Genomic DNA, 20,888 nt, shown 5'->3' with positions numbered 1-20,888 from the left:
TTTTTTTTCAATTTTTCATCTAATTGATCATTTATTATAGCAAAAATGATCAAAATGTCATTAACTCTATATATTTTCTAAGAGAGAAAACTAAGAACCTGAGTTTTTCTGCCCCAATTTAGTCATCACAAGCTGCGATCAAGTCGGGACCAATCTCCGTCCACCAGCCCATCCCCAACGAAACAGTAACTGGAAATGCAAAGATCAGAACTCTAGAGAGAGATCCTGTAGATTGAGTCGCGACTTGCAAACTCAACCTATCTTTATTTTTCTGGAGTAAGAATTTTTTTCATTTTATTTTAAGAAATCAAAATTTCAATTATTAAAATCTAAAAAACATATATTGGAAACTTAGGTAAAATTTCATAACAATTCTAGAATATTCTTGACATGAAGAACAATTAATTTTGAGAAAAATAATATATTTATTATACTATTTAAATATAAAATTTATAAGGGATTAAGTTATAGGTTTTGCCAAGTCTTTTGGATTAAATTGCCTAGCTTTTAAAATCATTTGAATCCATATCATAAGGTGTGACGAAGTTTTTACGCTAGTTGTCACCTACCTCAACCCTCCTCCTTTATCCGGACTTAGGACCGGCTAAGCGCAAACTACTTAGGCGGAGAGCTTTTAAAATACATGAATTAAATTATAGGTTTCATTAAACCTTAAAGATTAAATTATAATTTATCTATTACAATTTAGGGATAAAATTTAAGTGTGGGATAATTTTTTTTTTTATTTTGAAAGATTTATTTTAATTACCCAAAATTAAAAGGTTTGGATAAGTGCAAACATTTGGATTTATTATACAAACTAGAGAATTGTCCATGCTAATATATGTAACTATTAATAATTTTAATCTATATATTTTTTAAATTTTAATCTAAAAAAATAATGTAATATTTTAAATTTTTTATTAATTATTTTAATAAATAATTAATAAATATTTCACATTCACGAACACATTAAATAAAAACACTCACTACAAGAACAAATAGAAAACTAGAAAAATAAGGCAGAAAGCTTACCTTCTGCTCGTTGAGAAGCCTTGTATGTATCAAAGCAATCTGCAGCTTTTGGGCTGCCCATATTGAGAATTTATTCTCCAACCTCATTGCACTGATTCTATATGTTTTTATTTGATGCAATATTAATTTTTTATTTATATATATTTTATATTTCCATTTAATTACTTTGTTCATCCCCTCTCTACAATAAGCAGCAGCTTAGTAGGGATGTGAAGCAATGTGTTTAATTTTAGAATGTGATTTTTCTGGAAGGGGCACAAACCCAGCTATGTCAGTTAGGAAATAATTAATCAAAAAAATTTGTAAAATATTAATTTTTTTTATTTTTTTATTTACGATCTTTCGAGCTACTTTCACATACTGTTCTGCAATGAGCGACTCTTTATAGAAATTTTCTTCCAATCCATACAATAAATTTTTCGTATGAATATGTGATCTTTTAATATTAGTCTTCCAAATGGCAAGTAGATATTAATTGTTTCACATATACAATGCGATACAGAGTCTTTTAGCTATTTGGAATTCTAGCATATCCAAATGGAACATTCTTGTGAAGGCCGACCTCCCCTTTTTTTAACAGCTTATCTACTTGGAAGGAATCAAGGTTTGGCATAGGACTAGTTGGAGCTACGTTACAAGCCAAATCCCTTTTATTTTAATTTCGTTTAATAGATACGTTTATTTTACAGAACATAATTTACATATATTAAAAAAAAAATTTATGAGAATTATTTTTTTAAAAAATATTTTTTATTATTTAATTATAATATTAAATTAATAATATGTGTTTATATCATATATTTATATATATTTTTATATTTTAATAAAATAATTAAAATTTAAAAATATATATATTTTTTAAATAAGAAATTTTTTTTTTTAAATTACTTAATTTTACCTTAGAAAAACTTTTTTTTTATCAATTTTCTAAGTACACCAAATATTAGAAAATATAGAACATATTTTTCTTTATACATAAAAAATTTTCGGAAAATGAAGTCTTTTATTATTATTATTATTATTATTATTATTAGCCTTTTTTTTATATATGGATCATTGATAACAGGATCAGGCGTCTATCTATAATGTATAATATTAAAGTGTGTCTGGTTCTTAATAGAAATTTATATGTGCTTCTCTCCGTTTAATCGCATTTGTTATGATATGATATAATATTTAATGCACTTATATATCATTTTGCTTTTGAACTATTTAAATCTTCTTGGTCTCCTACCACATCTCTTAACTTCTCTTTTGAAATATTATTGTTAAATTTTATTTTTAATTTATATATATATATATATATATATATATATATATATATATATATATATATATAGTTTAATGATGACTTGTTCAAACTTTTATAATTTATTGCATGGATTTATATGTTTGTTTCTTGATTTCTTTTGACATGTGTCATATATATTTAAGTTTAGGTATCGGCAGAATAATGATTGCGTTGATGGTTTATTTTGTGTAAATTTTTTAATTTTAAATAATTAAATCCAATCTTTCAAAATAAAAATTAAAAAAAATCTATTAAATTAACACCCAAATTAAAATTTGAAAATTACGATTTAATCTTTAAAACTTAATGAAATCCACAATTTAATTAATTCCTATATTTTTAAAATTAAATAATTTAGTTTCTAAAATTTGACACCCTGTAACTTAATCTCTTAATTTAAAATTTATAATTAAATAGTATAACAAATATATTATTCTTCTGAAAATTTATTATTTTTTCTGTCAAGAATATTCTTAAATTATTTTAAAATATAGTCCTTTTTTTTAATTTTTCATCCAATTGATCATTTATTATAGTAGAAATGACCAAAATGTCATTAAATCTATATATTTTCTAAGAGAGAAAACTAAGAACCTGAGTTTTTTTGCCCCAATCTAGTCATCACAAATTGTAATCAAGTCAGGATCCACTAGCCCATCCCCAATGAAACAATCACTAGAAATGCAAAGATCGGAGCTCTAGAGAGAGATCCTGTAGGTCGAGTCGCGACTTGCAAACTAAACCTATCTTTATTTTTCTAGCGTAAGAATTTTTTTCATTTTATTTTAAGAAATCAAAATTTCACTTATTAAAATCTAAAAAACATATACTGGAAACTTAGGTAAAATTTCATAACAATTCTGAAATATTCTTGACATGAAGAATAATTAATTTTGAGAAGAATAATATATTTATTATACTATTTAAATATAAAGTTTATAAGGGATTAAGTTATAGGTTTTGCCAAGTCTTTTAGACTAAATTGCTTAATTTTTAAAATACAAGAACTAAATTATAGGTTTCATTAAACCTCAGAGACTAAATTATAATTTATCTATTACAATTTGGGAATAAAATTTAAGTGTGGAATAATTTTTTTCTTATTTTGAAAGATTTATTTTAATTACCTAAAATTAAAAAGTTCGGATAAGTGCAAACATTTGGATTTATTATACAAACTAGAGAATTGTCCATGCTAATGCATGTAACTATTAATAATTTTAATTTATATATTTTTTAAATTTTAATATAAAAAAATAATGTAATATTTTTAATTTTTTATTAATTATTTTAAATTTTATTTTTATTACTTTTATCTCTCAAACTTTTTAATAAATATTTCATAATAGAAATAATTAAAATATGTCTATATATAATATAGATATAAATATATGTAATCAATATTTGTTAATACAGCGTAAGTTATCTTGCTATTTATTATAATATCAATAGGGTAACTAAAAAATTTATAACTTTACAATCTTACAAAAAGAGAATGTTAGTGTCAAATAAGAATTACTTATATATATAAATATAAATATATGTAATTAATATATATTACTGTATTATAAGTTACTTTATAGGCTATTTATTATATTATTAATAGCGTGAGTATTAAATAATTAATAACACATATATATAATAGATATGATAATACTATAAAAAAAAAAAAAAAAAGTCATGGGTTAGTAACATAGCAATATTATAAAAGAATATATATATATATGCCTTAAGATTATCATCAGAATTTAACCCTAAACACACACTTGCCTCCAGTTGTAATTAATCTCTGGCTTCTTTGCAATTCATAAACTCATGGTTATTCGGACGACCTTGAAAGCTGTTATGCAGCTTCTCATCGTCATCTCATTTCTTGCATTCTCCGTAGCAGCTCAAATTCTCACAGCACAAGTATCAACACCAACATCATGGACCAATAATATATCCCTATCTTATGACAATTTTACACGAATAATCCTCTCTGATGGAAATGCTGCTGCTGCATTCCAAAACAAAACGATTTCTTCCGGATCCAATTTTGGTTCCGTTTGTGCATTTCGCAGTGCTTCTGACGGTGATGGTCGCTTCTTTCTTGTTGTTGCGTTGTTAACAATATATACAGATAATTACTCTAATTTGTCCATATATGATTATGCCAACATATGGTCTGCAAATAGAAACAGACCCGTTGGTGAGAATGCAAAGTTACAGTTACTAGTTGATGGAAATTTGGAGCTGAGAGATGCAGATGGAAGTCTGGTTTGGTCTACCAACACATCTAACAAGTCTGTTGCAGGTATGAAGATGATGGACACTGGAAATCTTGTCCTCTATGATGCCAATAACAATATTGTTTGGCAGTCTTTTGATCATCCAACAGATACATTACTTCCCGGCCAGAAATTGGTGAGAGGCCAGAAGCTGGTGAGTAGTGTTTCAAATGGCAATATCTCAGAGGGAAATTTCTATTTTTCTGTGACCTCTAAAGGTCTGTTTGGTTTTTATCAAACTAATGTCCCACAGATGTATCTTAAATTCTATGGTGAAAACCTGGAAAGCATAGAGCTAAACTACGATGGATCTGAGGATATTGTGTTATATGTCAATGCATCTGTGTTTGGTGTGAGCAGGTTTCTTTATCAAGCCTCTGTTCGTGGTAGACGAGGACCTTTCTTAAAATTTGAATCAAATGGGCATTTCATTCTTTATGACAGCAGTGGGATTAGAGCTGATAACATGTTGACTGGCTATCTGTCGGAATGCGATTACCCAACAGTATGCAGTGACTATGAACTCTGCTCAAATGGAATGTGCTCATGTCCACCAGGACTTGCTCGAGACAATCAGACAAATGCTCAAGACAAATCCGGATGCTCAGAAATTAATGCAACGACATGTAAAAATCTTCAATATCATTCTCTTCTTGCATATGAAAATGTGTACCATTTCAGCTATGTTGACGATGATGCTGCAGCCCGTAAAGGAACAGACATGGAGAGTTGTAAGAAGGAATGCTTGAAAAATTGTTCATGCAAAGTTGCTTTATTTCGGTACCGTGATAATTTTCTCTTAGGGGATTGTTTTTTACCCTCTCCAGTTCTTTCGCTCATAAATGCTGAAGACACTAAACGACAAATAGATTATAAATCATATGCCTTCATCAAAACGCTCAACGATAAAGAAAATGGAAGATCAAATACCAGTACCGAGAGACCCGCATTAACGTCAAGATCAAATATGAGAACTAAAATAGTAGCAGGATCGGCGATCAGTGCCTTCCTTCTTGTGGGTCTGGCCATTGGCTTCTTGTTTGTGCTTTTAAGAAACAAAAGGGATAAAGAGGAATGCATGGAAGATAACTTTGATATACTGTCAGGAATGCCTATGAGATTCACTTACCAAGAATTGACAGTAGCCACAGGGGGTTTTCAAGAAAAGCTTGGAGAAGGAGGGTTTGGATCAGTTTTTGAAGGCACTCTTCAAAATGGAGATAAAATTGCAGTCAAGCGCCTCGATGCTATAGGCCAAGGAAAGAAGGAATTCTTGGCTGAGGTCAAGACTATAGGAAGCATCCACCATGTTAACCTTGTGAGGCTAATCGGCTTCTGCGCAGAAAAATTGCACAGGCTTTTGGTGTATGAGTTTATGTGTAATGGGTCTTTGGATAAATGGATTTTCTGCAAAGAACCGCTGCTACGACCTCCTCTAGACTGGCAAACTAGAAGGACAATAGTCCTAGACATAGCAAAGGGGCTGGCCTATCTCCATGAAGAATGTAGACAGAGAATAGTACATTTAGATATCAAACCCCAAAATATACTACTGGATGAAGAAATTCGTGCGAAGATATCAGATTTCGGCTTGTGTAAGCTGATTGATAGAGATCAAAGCCAAGTGGTAACCACAATGAGAGGAACTCCAGGCTATTTGGCCCCTGAATTGTTGAGCTCAGTAATCACAGAGAAGGCAGATGTTTATAGCTTTGGCATTGTAGTCATGGAAGTAGTTTGTGGAAGGAAAAATTTAGATAGGTCACAGCCTGAGGAATGTATGCATTTGCTCCCAATTTTCATGAGAAAAGCAGAAGAGGATCAATTGGTAGATATGGTCGACCGAAGTAATCAGGATATGCAACTTCATAACTCAGAAGCTGTACAGATGATGAAGGTGGCAATTTGGTGTCTGCAAAGTGATTACAAAAGGAGGCCTTCCATGTCAGATGTGGTTAAAGTCGTAGAAGGTAATTTGGAAGTGGAAGCTGACCTAGACTACACCATCCATAATCTAACAACAGTAGCAGCGACAATAAGAGAGGCAGAGCAGGGAACCACAACTCCAATACTGCCATCCCTTCTATCGGGACCGAGGTGATTTAATGATGATTTTCGAAATCATGGTTCTCTATTTCTTATTACTTATTTTAGTTGTTGTGCTTTATATGTTCCTGCAATTCCACTGCTACTTTTTTTTTATTATTATTATTATTATTTCAATCTGCCTGATTCTACTTATAAAGCAACATAGCTTTGGATGTTACTTGGCTTTGATCTTTTGTGTTCATTGCTGTTTACTGATAATTGTAATAAAAATTTTGAAGTGCTTTTAGTCAACTGCCCTTTCCAATTTCCTTCTCCCAGCTCACAGAATGGTAAGAAATGTTACTCAACAATCCTTTTCTTAAATCAGCATTCAAATCCCATAGACCATAAAATTTACCTTTAAGAGCAGTCCTATTAGGCCCTTGCAGAGTAGTATAGTCATGATAAATAAATGGTTGATTCATGCACCCTTGTCCAAAGCAAGGGAACTCAGAATCAGGGCCGAAAGGTCGCACTTTCTGGCCATTTTTGGGGCACTTGGCTGCATAATTGTCCATGTTCCCACTCTTTAGCATGATCATCCAAATTGCTATGGATTTGGGGTGTCTTCAACTTGAAATTTAGAGCCTAAGTATAGTTCCTTCTCCGTAGCATAAAGATTTACATCATAAAGGGACCTTAATTGCACTCCAAGAAAAGGGTCTTCAACACCTAGTTTGTTGTCTTCCTTTGTGACTCTGTGGACCAACATGTCAGGCAGCAAACTGCAGATAGAGCAGTTCTTCTCTACAAATAAGTAATCACAAAATACACAAAGAAATTGTTATGCTGAAATAATTTCTGGTTTAGGACTAGCAAGAGAGTTTTATTTTCATACCAAATTGCAAATCCACATGAGTTCTAACTCTTGCTAGAAAATAATCCATAGCTGCAAATATTTCACTGTCACGAACACATTAAATATAAACTTTCATTACAAGAACAAATAGAAAACAAGAATAATAAGGCAGAAAGCTTACCTTCTGCCCGTCGAGAAGCCTTTATATATGTCAAAGCAATCTGCAGCTCTTGGGTTGCCCATATTAGGAACTTCCACTCCAATCTCATTGCACTGATTCCATGACTCTATTGCCAATCTTGGACTATCTTTCCGATCGCCCACTGCTGATATATACTCATTTGCAGCTCTAACACACAAAGAACCTGAAAGAAAAACCACTGCCAAAACGAGGGGATAACAATTTGGCTTCCTTGGTGTAGCAATTGGTGAGAATGAAGCAAAGGTTGATATCCTATATATACATATGCATATAGAAAGTTTAATTTCTGTTCAATAGTGAATGAATTTTGGGTTTGAATAGAAATGTGGAATTTGAACTTAAATCTGTATTGTCTTTTACTACAAAAACATTGCTTTGGACTTTAGTCTTAAACTTCAGTTGCATGGAACATATCACTCAAATTCTCGTAGACTGAATTGAGTTTGTATTTTCTAAACCCACATGAAGGTGGCCTCATATTCAATTTTTTTTTTAATTTTCCTAAAAAATTCATGGATGATGAAGCATTGCTCTGGTAGAGCTTTACTTATGAGTTCCAGTTGAAGCATGATTCATCTGCAAGTGACTTTGGAAATTGCAAGGACACTACTCTATTAGTCAATAGAATGATCAAGACTGCAAGAGAGAAACATCCAGAAATTAAATTCTTGAAATTCTAGACCTTGTTAGCTGATAATGATCACACAATCAATTAAAATAAAATTGAAAATGACCACCCCTTCCCTCTAAAAATTATCAATAGATTAGCTGCACATAGCAAACTCATAGGTCAAAGCAGGCCTAAAAGGGCTATTGAGACTGGAAGCAACTGACTTGACAAAGAAGCAAAAATCCAATCTTCCCAAATGATTGTAGAAAATATTTTTCTTGCACATTAGAGGGGAATTTTTTTTTTCTTTTTTTGCGTTTCAATCACTCCACGTGCCATTAAAAAAAAAAACTAATATTAGCAATAACTAACTTTAATTTGGTATTAACACTCAAATTCTTATATAAGCAACCTCTGATTCTCTGAGTTGGATGTATTGGTTGTTGGGTTTCTTTCAAACAAAGTGATGCCTCTATTATAACTGAAGTAAAGAGTAAAATTTTCCTGTTTCTGTCCTTTGATTGCTATCCTTTTCCATACATAAATATTGTGGCGAGATGGTGGACTTAGACCCTTTGAATATATGTGCGCGCGCGTGTGGAACTTAGCCCTGTGCTTGAACATTTTTGTTTTCAATCCCCGAGGACCCAAGGTCATTGTTATGCTCTCTCACCCTTTTTACCTTCTCTGCCAATTAGCCACTATACTGGTCTTTGGCTTAAAGTTTAAAAGAAAAAAATACCATGCAATTTAGAAACCCGAAAAAATAAAGCAAAAGGCCAAAAAAGAAGGAACCAAATTGATTTTAACAAACAAAAGAAAGGTACTCCTCCAAATCAGAAAAACCAAAAGATAGAACTGCCAGTCCGAATTGTCCAAAATCTGTCACCACTTCAAAGCCAAGTGGCTGTTTCAGAGCATCACAAAAAGTGGCCTGCTAATGCAAGTGGACTGGCTTGGGATAAAGAACCAGTCATGATAACTTACTATTTAAGTGGGCAGTTCTAGCATTGAAATTAGTAGTTACTCAAAATCAAAACTTCACGCATTTAGAGTTTGACTTCAATACCATTGAGTTAAAGTTCATGGGACCTGCTGCTTGCTATCAAGGAAGTCATGAGCAGACAATAGAAAGCTAAAAGCAAGGGGCAAGAGATGTTTTCAGTAGCGCTAATGGCTGTGTGATCGAGAGTCTTCTTTAATGATTTGAGTGGTGTAGCTATGCCTAGCCTTTATTTCATGTAGTCTTGAGAAATTAGCCTTAGTTGGGGAGGAGGCGGGTGGGAAATCAAGTGGATTTTCTACTTGTAGTGTTTCTGCTCCTCGGAGATCCGAGAGAGGTCCCAATTTACCCATGAATTATTTTTCAAGTACAAACCATAAAGTGTAAAAGAAAACTGAAGTTAGGCAAAGTGATCCCAAGATTTAGAGCGGGCCATTCTTTTGAAAAAAAAAATCTGGAAGAATGCAAGTAAGAAACCACGTTCCTATTTATAAGCCTAACTGCCCTGTAACTGCTAGAACTCTCTATTCCCCACTTTCACCTTATTCGGTTTCTTGTCACCATCTTCTCCTCTGCAACTCCATTACCTTAACAAATAAGCAAATTCTCATCAAAGGAAAGAAATTGCAAAAAGGAGAAAACCCCATTTATCAGTAGTAGAGAAAAGATGAAGTGGGGTAGGAAGAAACCGTCTTCACCATCTGCTACTTCTCGCTCTTTCTTAATATCTCAAGTTTTACCCACTTCATGGCTGACAAAGTTCAAGCAAACAAGCATCAACTCGGGGCAAAAACATGCAAATGTCAAGCAAAAAGGGAAGTGGAATTCTGACTATACAAACTCCTCGCTCTGTGCTAATGGTGCAGGAAAATTTTGTGAAGGAGATGGTGATGCTTTTTGGAGGCTATCTTTCGGAGAGGATAATCTTTATGGTATGAAGAGTACAAATGTATTGCAATCAGTTCGGTACAATTCAAACAAGGATCTTGAATTTCCACCATCAAGCTACAACAGCTGTAGATCAAACACTTCAAGAGTTAATGGAAATGGACAGGCTCAAAAGTTCAGCAACGTGGCTTCTCAAGTAAGGAAAATGAAAGGATTGCAAAAAGAAGAAGAGATTTTGCTAGAACAAACATGTACAAGGGAAAAGGTGGCAGACTTCAGAACATCAAGGCTGAAAGTTGCAAGAGATAAGAAATTGAGAAAAGGAACTCGAAGGGTCTTTAAAGAGAAGCCATTAGAACTAGATGGAAGACCACATGAACCAGAAAGGATTCCACGAAATGCAGTAATGAAGAGTAAGTATGTGACTGAACCTCGAAGAACAGGTGGGATGGTTGAAAGGGAGGATTGTAAGTTGGCAGCTGCTGATTCAAGGAAAGATTGCTGCGTCTCTTCCATGTCTTCAAGAGATTCTTATGGAAGGAAAATTGATGAGGATTGTGTTTTTGCTGGTGAGAATGGAAGTGATGGATTTTCTTTAGAAAAGTTTAGCTTTGAGTGGCCGAAGTTGAAAGAGAAGAAGATTGAAGCGCTGAAGTCAAGAAGTGAAGAACAGCGGAAATCTCTGCATATAAGGAGGGACTTACAGAGAAAAAGACAAAGGCAGAGAGTTTATTCTCCAAGAACAGCTTCAAAAGTCGAAATTTGCAAAATAAAAGCACTGGAAGACTGATGCATACATTTTGCATAGTCATTTAGGTTTAATTTTATAACCATTTTTATTTGATTATTAGCCATTTTTAGCTAATTTCATTAGTTAATTAGTTAGTTTTTCATAGTTGTCAATTTTGCATTAATTTGTAATTTTTACTTTGTTTTGTAGGAAAAATGGTGTTTTTGAAGGACTGAAGAGAATTTTGCCATTGAGGAGTGTCTTTTACAGCCAAAGATGTCAAAAATAGGTTTTCAAGCTGAATTATGCATTGACCAAATTGTGCATAACTTGCCGCATAAGCTATGCAGATCTGCATAAGGAGAAAGATCACTGCAGAACCAAATGAAATGTGCATAAGGAGACAAAGATAGCTTATGCACATTCGCCTCCCTTATGCACCTTCACGGAATTGTGCATAACCTATGCACCAAGTCATGCGATTTCGCATAAGTGACTCAGAACCAGAAAATCGCATAAGGGATCGCATAACTTATGCACCACTTATGCATCCCATAAAGAGTTCATTAATGAGTCGTGTAAGATTCCCTCAATCAATTCCTCCTAGAACATACTATTTTAGGGCTCCATGTCGGAAAAATGCTATAAATAGTCGCATTTTCTCATTTTAGAGAGGAGGCAAGGAGAAAAGAAGAAGAGGAGAAGAGAGGAATTTGAGGAGTCATTTTCACCTTCCACACCATTTTTAACCAAGATTTGCAGATTTCTTCCTTCCTTTACATTTTTCTACATTTCTAGTGTTTAATTTATTACTTCTTAGCTTAGATTAAAGCTTTATTTCCATTTAAACTCATCATATCTTGTAAGCATTATGGATAGTGAGTAGTTTACTTTTGATTCGGAGTAAGGGATGTAATATTTTAGTTATTTTTGTGAATTTGAACTGGTTAGTCCCAATTTAATGAATTTATGAGGTTTAATCCATTTCTTGTGTGCTTATTCACATGCTTAATGAAGGGCCCCATTAAGTTATGTTCTTAATCCTTGGTTGAAGCAATCAAAGGAGAAAACCAAGTGATAGTTAATCAAGAAATTGGACTTAATTAACTTAGATCTAGAAATAGACTAAGGGTTAAGAGGGTTTTAATAGATTGATTAAAGAACCTAATGGGTCTTGGTTAATTTTAACTCCACGAAAGTAGGATTAAGTTAATTAAGGCACTCTTTGTCTCACTCGAAAGAGTTTTCAAAGGATTTTAGAATTAATCTCCTTTAAACCCATAAATTTCATGGATTGGGCTAGCTAGGGAAAATCCCAAAATAGCTTGAATATGAAATCTAACTCCTAATCGCTTTTTACCATTGTTAATTTCTAATCGAATTTAATCATTTGCCATTTTAAATATTGCCATATTTGAACTTGCTTATTTCAATTTGATGCAATTTTAGTTTAATTAATACATTGTTGAATAGAATATTAAATTTGCACATTTAGATTTCGTACTCCATTACCCATTAATTCATTATTTTAATTTCATGAATACTTCAATTTAGTCAACTTTTATATCGAAAATTCAATCATTAACACAACTCCTCGTGGGATCGATATCTTTTCTATATTACTTGTACGACCCGTGCACTTGCGGTTGGGACGCATCAAGTTTTTGGCGCCGTTGCCGGGGAGTTGTTTGCTTAAGATTGAATTCTTGATTATTTTAGTTGTTTTTTAGTTTTATCTCTGTTATCTTTTCATTTTGTGTTTGTTTGTTCTTTTTCAGGTACTCTTAATCTTTTATGAGAAGAGCTAGAAGCACAAGTGATACATCCTTATTAATCAACCACAAATTGAGAAATTTTGTAAGGCCAACAAGAAAGAAACCAGAAAAAGAAAAGAAGCATTGATAGAAACTGAATTAGAAGCAGACATGGCTGATGAAAGAATTAGAATTGGTGTTGGTAATGCTGGAAATGATCAAAATAATGAAAATACAGCCCATGGTGAAGAAGTTGTTAATGCTAACGTGCCTAGGGGAAGTATGATGGATCATGCTTTTCCACGTTTTGATGACTTGAGAGAGAGCATAGCAAGACCAAGGATTGATGCAAATAGTTACAAGATGGATTTTGGAGTCCTTCAAATGATTCAGAATTCTCAATTTGGGGGTCATCCTTCTGAAAATCCACACACACATCTGAAGAAGTTTGCTATGATTTGTGACATGCAAAAACAACCTGGAGTATCTGATGATGCAGCAAGGCTAAAATTGTTTCCATTTTCTTTGAAAGATAGAGCATTGGATTGGCTTGATTCTTTACCTCACAACTCAATTACAAATTGGGAGCAGCTCACTGATGCATTTCTTGCCCAATACTTTCCACCTGGAAAAACTCAAGAGTTGAGGAATCAAATGATTGCTTTTAGACCAAGAGAAGATGAGACTCTTTATGAGTCATGGATGAGATGGAAGGAGTTGGAGAGACAATGTCCACATCATGCCATTCCTAAATGGATGATAAACCAGAATTTTTACACAAATGTCACTCCTGCTATCAGAGGAATCATTGATGCTCAAACTGGAGGGGAATTCATCATTAAGCATGAAGATGAAGCTTATGAGTTATTAGAGAAAATAGCAAAGAACAGTCATCTATGGAGTAGTCCAAGAGGGTCAACTCCAACTCAAAAAGGCAAGTTCTTTGGAATGTATGAGCTTGATCCATTCAACATGATCAATGCCAAATTTGATGCACTCACTAATGTCCTTGCTAAGAAAATGGAGGATTTAAGTATGCTAATCAGTTCATCATCATGCTCTGGAAGTTCTCAACAAGTTACTTATGCAGAAGGAACAATGAGCTGTGGAGTAGATTATCCTTCATATGCTTGGAGGAATCATCCCAATTTTTCATGGGAGAATCAGCAAAATCAAGATTCATCTCAGAACTTTCCATCACAACAACAAGAGCATCAATACCAACAACCTAGGCAACCACCACCTAGTTTTCAGCAAAAGAATGCAAATACTGCACCTTTACCAAGACAGCAAGAACAAAGTTCCACCACAGAGGCTTTATTACAACAAATTCTTGCTAATCAAATTAAGCGTGATGAAGAGTTGAGAGAGATGAAAGCAAGGCTGGAACAAATGCAAACACACAAGAGGATCTTTGGAAAATCAGATTGCACAACAAGCATGCTCATCAAGTACCAATTCTATGGGAAACTTCCTAGTCAAACAGAAAATCCAAGGGAGCAATGTCATGCCATCACACCGAGGAGTGGTAAAATAGTGCATAATGAGAAGAGTGAAAAAGTTGAAAAGAGAGAAAATGAGGAAGATTTTGAGGAGATGAAAAACAAAAGAGTGAAAAAGGGAGTGCAAGAAAAGGTAAAGAGGAGGTTGGAGAGAAAGAAGAGAAATATATACCTCCAGAGCCTTACAAGCCACAGCTTCCCTTTCCACAGAGATTTCAAAAAGCCAAGCTTGATAAGCAATTTGGGAAGTTCTTAGAGGTTTTGAAGAAGCTATATATAAATGTGCCTTTTATCGATGCTCTTTCCCAAATGCCTTCTTATGCTAAGTTTTGAAAGAAATTATCTCAAACAAAAGAAGACTTGAATATTATGAGACTTTAGCCTTAACTGAGGAATGCAGTGCTATCCTCCAAAGGAAACTTCCTCCAAAGCTCAAGGATCCAGGGAGTTTTTCAATTCCATGCCATATTGGGGAATCATGTTCTATAAAAGCTTTATGTGATTTAGGGGCTAGTGTAAGCCTTATGCCCCTCTCCATCTATGAGTAGGTTAACATGTGATATATTAATCCAACACACAATTCTCTTCAGTTTGCTGACAGATCAATTAATTATCCATAAGGGATCTTGGAAAATATACCACCAAGGTTGGAAAATTTTACATCCCGATTGACTTTGTCATTTTGGACATGGAAGAGGATTCTCATATGCCAATCATTTTGGGGAGGCCTTTCCTGGCTACAGCTGGTGCTTTGATTGACGTGAAAGGTGAAAAGCTTACTCTTAGAATCGGAGAGGATCAGTTAGTCTTCAATATTGGCAATGATAAGAAGAAGCAACATGAAGATGTAGACTCTTGTTTGAGAATTGATATAGTTGATGAGTTAGTAAAAGAGCACTTTAGAAAGAGCTATCCGAAGGCTTCTCTTGAAAGTTGTCTTATCCATGAAGGGAGTATCAATGATGAAAATCCAAAAGAGGCTGCATTTGCACAAGATTTGAATAGTAATCCACCTTGTCCTATGGCACCAATCTTTCAAGTTGAGCAAATGGAGAAAAGTGAAGTAAAGCAACCATCTCTCAAAGAAAAGATGCACCAAAGGTTGTCAAGAAAGAAATGGTCGGATTTTTAGACAAAGCAACAAGGATCTTCTCATGTGATGGAAAGAAAATGAAGTATAGATTCATTGAAGCACCTATTGGAAACAGAGGCAACAAATTCCAATTTCAGCCACCATGAAACATGAAAAGAGTCTAGCTAAGGACTATAAATTAGCGCTCTTGGGAGGCATCCCAAGTCCTTTTATTTTGCTTTTGTTGATTTACTTTCATTTTCATTAATTTTGTTTTTATCTTAAATTTCCTCAAATTCAATTTTTGACATTATTAAATCTTGTCCCTTGTAGATGTATATCAATGAAGAAAGGTCAGTGAACTATTGGGAGCTGCAATCAAGTTATTGCAGAGGAAAAATGCAATCTGCGAGAAAGGAAAAGTCTGCAGCAGATAGATTACATCTGAAGGCAATCTGTTTATGCAGAGAGGAAGAAGAAATTCTGCAGCAAAGAGGGTGTTTGCAGCAGATGGCTTGTGTTTTTGGTGAGGTTGGGTGTGAGACTTTTAAGTATGTGTGATTTTAATCTTAATATGGTGGTAAGTGAGTCATTTTGCAGTTTTGAGCTTCTTTGGGTTGTAGGATTCAAGGTAAAAATGCTGCATTTTTCTTGGCATGACTTGGGGAGTTCATCATTTGTGAATAGATGCAACTTTATGCAGATTTTATTGAGTTTTAATGTGCTAAATGTTGATTTGCAGAATTTGAGTCAAAATGGCATGGGTCACAAATGCTTTTATGCAGATCCATCTTCTACAAGCTTGTGTGATGCATTTTTGATGAACTTTGTATATATTGATGTGTTTTTTGTGAAAATTTCTCATGGTTTATGCTTCATGGAATTATATTTCTTCATTTTAGGGTATTTTTCACACTTGCAAATCATGTTCCTTTGCAATCTTAATTTTGTTGAATTGTGCATAAGCAACTGCATAGCTTATGCAATCCTGCATAACCACAATTCTTGCCATTTTTCACCTTTATTGCAAGTGCATAAGGAGAGTGCATAGCTTATGCAACTCTGCATAACCTCATTTTGTCAAATTTCATATCTGTCAAACCTTGCATAAGGTGAGTGCATGACTTATGCACATTTGCATAACTTCAAATCCTTCATTTTCTCTCTCTGCCGAAGTTTGCATAAGGTGAGTGCATGACTTATGCACTTCTGCATAACCAAAAATCCAAAACTCCAATTCTGCCGAAGGGTGCATAAGCAGAGTGCATAACCTATGCACTTCTGCATGACTAGAAACCCAGAAAAATCAAACCTGCCGAAGGGTGCATAAGGAAGGTGCATAAGTTATGCACTTCCGCATGACCAGAAACTCCAAAAATTCAAACTTGCCGAGGGGTGCATAAGCAGAGTGCATAACCTATGCACTTCTGCATGACCAAAGAACACGAAAAACCAAAGTTGCGAGACCTGCATAAGCAATGTGCATAGCCTATGCACTTCTGCATAACCAAAGATTCTGAATTTCAAAACCCACCGCAGAGTGCATAAGCAGAGTGCATAGCTTATGCACATCTGCATGACCACCAACCAAAGTTCCAAAAATTGCCGAAGACTGCATAAGCAGAGTGCATGACCTATGCACTTCTGCATGACCCAAATTTCTGAAAAACCAATTCTGCCGAGAGGTGCATAAGGGGAGTGCATAACTTATGCACTCCCGCATGACTTCGCTCCTCAAAATTTCAAGACCAGCCGAGACTTGCATAAGGAGAGTGCATAACTTATGCACTTCCGCATGACCAAAAAAATAAAAAATAAAAAAAAAATTTTGCAAATATTTTACATAGCCTATGCAACCCTTATTGCCACTTATACAGCACCGCATGGCTTATGCACCCTACTTATGCACAAAAAAAAAAAAAAAAAAAAAAATTTTGCAAATATTTTACATAGCCTATGCAACCCTTATTGCCACTTATGCAGCACCGCATGGCTTATGCACCTTACCTATGCACATGCTCTGGACAGCACTTAACTCTGCATAACACATGCGACTTCTTATGCATTCCTTTATCTTGAATTCTCATACCAGGTAACTCTTTCTTTTTGCTCTTCATTTTTTACAATTCCTGGTCAATATTAGTTGCTTTGGGTTTTGGTTATCTGCTGCTTGAGACATTGAGGACAATGTCCAATTTTGAGTTTGGGGGTGCACATTTTGATTTTTGGCTTTACTTTTCACATTTTGAGTATAGGAGCATCTCATTCCATTCCATTTACATATATTGTAAATATTTTACATATACATCCATACACACATATACATAACACATTTACACACACATTATACATCACTTAGAAATTATACACTTTGCACACAAATAGACTTCTTCCATTTAGTTAATGCATTGCTCATTTTTAGGGATCATGCATCATGCATTAAAATCTTTTGCCAAATCCCTTGAGTATTGAAAAGTTGCCTATGAGAGTGATTTGACTTACCTTTAGTTGGGTTTGTGGATTGAAAGTTTCCTAAGAGGTGCAAAGTTTTGAAGTGTCTATCCCTTGCCTATATCTTCTTAGCCAAAAAGCCACCCAACTAGTCCTTTAGAGATTGGAGTGTTTAGAGGGAGTTATTGGATATAAGGTAGTCAAATGATGTCTCACCAATCCTAGAACAAATTTTCTAAACCTTTCAAGGCGAAATATCAGCTTATACTTGAAAAGAGAGATGATTAGGCATTCTTTGATTTAAACCTTCTCATTTTAAACCTTTGGCCCTTTTTTTTTTCCTAATTAAAATTGACCTTTGAAAACCCCTTTGAGCCTTTTTATCCCTAATTTTTCTTGAAATCCTTATTGCTACCTAGCCAATGAACCAAACACTCCAACCATTTTCATGAGAATAATATTGAATATTAGGTACACTCTATAAAAAAAAAAAAAAAAAAAGAAAAAAAATATACAATAAAAGGGAGAAGAAGTGCTTGTCATCTTTTAAAAGTGCTAGTATATGTGCTTTTCACTATTGTCATTCAAATTGAAAGAAATCCACCCAAAGTATTAAAAGAAATGAGTTTGGGGGTGGCAATTTTAGGGGCAATCATCAAAAGAAAATGCAAAATACAAGTTAAAGTATCAAAATGTCCCTCCATTTTTATCTGTTTTGTAAACTATGCTAGCACTTGACAATCCTCATTGTGTATTTCTCTCTCCCATATATAAAAAAAAAGAGAAAAACAAAAAAATATATAATAAGAAGTGTACCTTATGTTTAAAAATTGAAAATATTCTCATGCTTTGAATACTTTTTACCCATCTTTCTTCTTAGCCTCATTTTGAACCCCATGGCCCCATTACATCCCTAAAAAGACCTTTGATCTCTTGATAGTACTTGCTACATTAGTGGAGATAGGAGTAGGGAATTTGCCTATGGGATTGGAAAATCATCCATTCATTCATTTAATTCCATCATTCTATATAGAGACACTTTGACTATTGATTGTTCTAGAATTCCTTTTGAGTATAACTCTCTCTTTTGATTGGTTGGTTTGGGGATTTTGAATGATAATTGACTTGATGGCTAAGCGGTGAAAGCTTGGATAAGCATTAGATTCTTTGCATTTTGAAGGATGGGTATATGGATTGTTGGTATGGCTAAAGGTGTGTTTAGTTACTTTAATAGGTAATTTTCATAGCTCTTTGGATAAGGCACCCCTAAAAACTTTGCATCACATTCTAAAGTTTGCTTGAGGACAAGCAAAAGCTTGAGTTTGGGGGTATTTGATGCATACATTTTGCATAGTCATTTAGGTTTAATTTTATAACCATTTTTATTTGATTATTAGCCATTTTTAGCTAATTTCATTAGTTAATTAGTTAGCTTTTCATAGTTGTCAATTTTGCATTAATTTGTAATTTTTACTTTGTTTTGTAGGAAAAATGGTGTTTTTGAAGGACTGAAGAGAATTTTGCCATTGAGGAGTGTCTTTTACAGCCAAAGATGTCAAAAATAGGTTTTCAAGCTGAATTATGCATTGACCAAATTGTGCATAACTTGCCGCATAAGCTATGCAGTCTGCATAAGGAGAAAGATCATCATTCAGAACCAAATGAAATGTGCATAAGGAGACGATAGCTTATGCACATTCTCGCCTCCCTTATGCACCTTCACGGAATTGTGCATAACCTATGCACCAAGTCATGCGATTTCGCATAAGTGACTCAGAACCAGCGCATAAGGGACTACATAACTTATGCGATCCACTTATCTGATCCCATAAAGAGTTCATTAATGAGTCAAGGTAAGATTCTCTCAATCAATTCCTCCTAGAACATACTATTTTAGGGCTCCATGTCAGAAAAATGCTATAAATAGTCCCATTTTCTCATTTTAGAGAGGAGGCAAGGAGAAAAGAAGAAGAGGAGAAGAGAGGCAGAATTTGAGGAGTCATTTTCACCTTCCACACCATTTTTAACCAAGATTTGCAGATTTCTTCCTTCCTTTACATTTTTCTACATTTCTAGTGTTTAATTTATTACTTCTTAGCTTAGATTAAAGCTTTATTTCCATTTAAACTCATCATATCTTGTAAGCATTATGGATAGTGAGTAGTTTACTTTTGATTCTGGAGTAAGGGATGTAATATTTTAGTTATTTTTGTGAATTTGAACTGGGTTAGTCCCAATTTAATGAATTTATGAGGTTTAATCCATTTCTTGTGTGCTTATTCACATGCTTAATGAAGGGCCCCATTAAGTTATGTTCTTAATCCTTGGTTGAAGCACCGAAAGGAGAAAACCAAGTGATAGTTAATCAAGAAATTGGACTTAATTAACTTAGATCTAGAAATAGACTAAGGGTTAAGAGGGTTTTAATAGATTGATTAAAGAACCTAATGGGTCTTGGTTAATTTTAACTCCACGAAAGTAGGATTAAGTTAATTAAGGCACTCTTTGTCTCACTCGAAAGAGTTTTCAAAGGATTTTAGAATTAATCTCCTTTAAACCCATAAATTTCATGGATTGGGCTAGCTAGGGAAAATCCCAAAATAGCTTGAATATGAAATCCCGAACTCCGGAATCGCCTTTTTACCATTGTTAATTTCTAATCGAATTTAATCATTTGCCATTTTAAATATTGCCATATTTGAACTTGCTTATTTCAATTTGATGCAATTTTAGTTTAATTAATACATTTTTGAATAGAATATTAAATTTGCACATTTAGATTTCGTACTCCATTACCCATTAATTCATTATTTTAATTTCATGAATACTTCAATTTAGTCAACTTTTATATCGAAAATTCAATCATTAACACAACTCCTCGTGGGATCGATATCTTTTCTATATTACTTGTACGACCCGTGCACTTGCGGTTGGGACGCATCAAAGACATGAAGAAAGCTAAGTTGAAAATGAAACAGAAGGCAGAGGAAAAAGAAATAGAGGAATTCAAGGGCTTAGAGAGCTTTGCGGTGGTGAAATGTTCATATGATCCCCAGAAGGACTTCAGAGATTCGATGATTGAGATGATTAAAGAGCAGAGAATGAGCCAGCCAGAAGAGCTTGAAGAACTCTTGGCATGCTATCTGACAATGAATTCTGATGAGTTCCATCATCTCATCATCAGGGTATTCCG

At 34.0% G+C, this 20,888-nt stretch overlaps 4 protein-coding genes and 1 non-coding gene across 5 annotated transcripts; 3 read left to right on the top strand and 2 right to left on the bottom strand.

Annotated features, from left to right (window-relative positions):
* Positions 1–4,141: 4,141 nt before the first annotated feature.
* Positions 4,142–5,286, top strand: LOC131170282 (EP1-like glycoprotein 4). The gene is made up of 2 exons (XM_058129342.1): positions 4,142–5,101; positions 5,278–5,286. The coding sequence occupies exons 1-2, from the start codon at positions 4,142–4,144 to the stop codon at positions 5,284–5,286; spliced, it is 969 nt and encodes a 322-aa protein (XP_057985325.1).
* On the top strand, positions 5,198–6,782 carry LOC131170640 (G-type lectin S-receptor-like serine/threonine-protein kinase SD2-5). The gene has a single exon (XM_058130178.1). The coding sequence runs from the start codon at positions 5,318–5,320 to the stop codon at positions 6,695–6,697; it is 1,380 nt and encodes a 459-aa protein (XP_057986161.1). The 5' UTR covers positions 5,198–5,317; the 3' UTR covers positions 6,698–6,782.
* Positions 6,783–6,966: 184 nt separating this feature from the next.
* LOC131170641 (uncharacterized) lies at positions 6,967–9,612 on the bottom strand. The gene is made up of 3 exons (XM_058130179.1): positions 7,665–9,612; positions 7,523–7,587; positions 6,967–7,431 (listed from the first exon to the last, which is right to left on the bottom strand). The coding sequence occupies exons 1-3, from the start codon at positions 7,724–7,726 to the stop codon at positions 7,235–7,237; spliced, it is 324 nt and encodes a 107-aa protein (XP_057986162.1). The 5' UTR covers positions 7,727–9,612; the 3' UTR covers positions 6,967–7,234.
* A 353-nt stretch (positions 9,613–9,965) lies between these two features.
* On the top strand, positions 9,966–10,976 carry LOC131170281 (transcription repressor OFP5-like). Its single transcript, XM_058129341.1, has one exon. It carries the CDS (start codon positions 9,966–9,968, stop codon positions 10,974–10,976), a length of 1,011 nt encoding a protein of 336 aa, XP_057985324.1.
* A 2,332-nt stretch (positions 10,977–13,308) lies between these two features.
* On the bottom strand, positions 13,309–13,416 carry LOC131170903 (small nucleolar RNA R71). The gene has a single exon (XR_009141667.1). It is a non-coding gene; the product is annotated as a small nucleolar RNA R71 (small nucleolar RNA).
* Positions 13,417–20,888: the final 7,472 nt, after the last annotated feature.

Source organism: Hevea brasiliensis, chromosome 11, assembly GCF_030052815.1.
Source record: "Hevea brasiliensis isolate MT/VB/25A 57/8 chromosome 11, ASM3005281v1, whole genome shotgun sequence".
NCBI classification, from domain to species: domain Eukaryota; kingdom Viridiplantae; phylum Streptophyta; class Magnoliopsida; order Malpighiales; family Euphorbiaceae; genus Hevea; species Hevea brasiliensis.
This window is presented reverse-complemented; position numbering and strand designations above follow the sequence as displayed.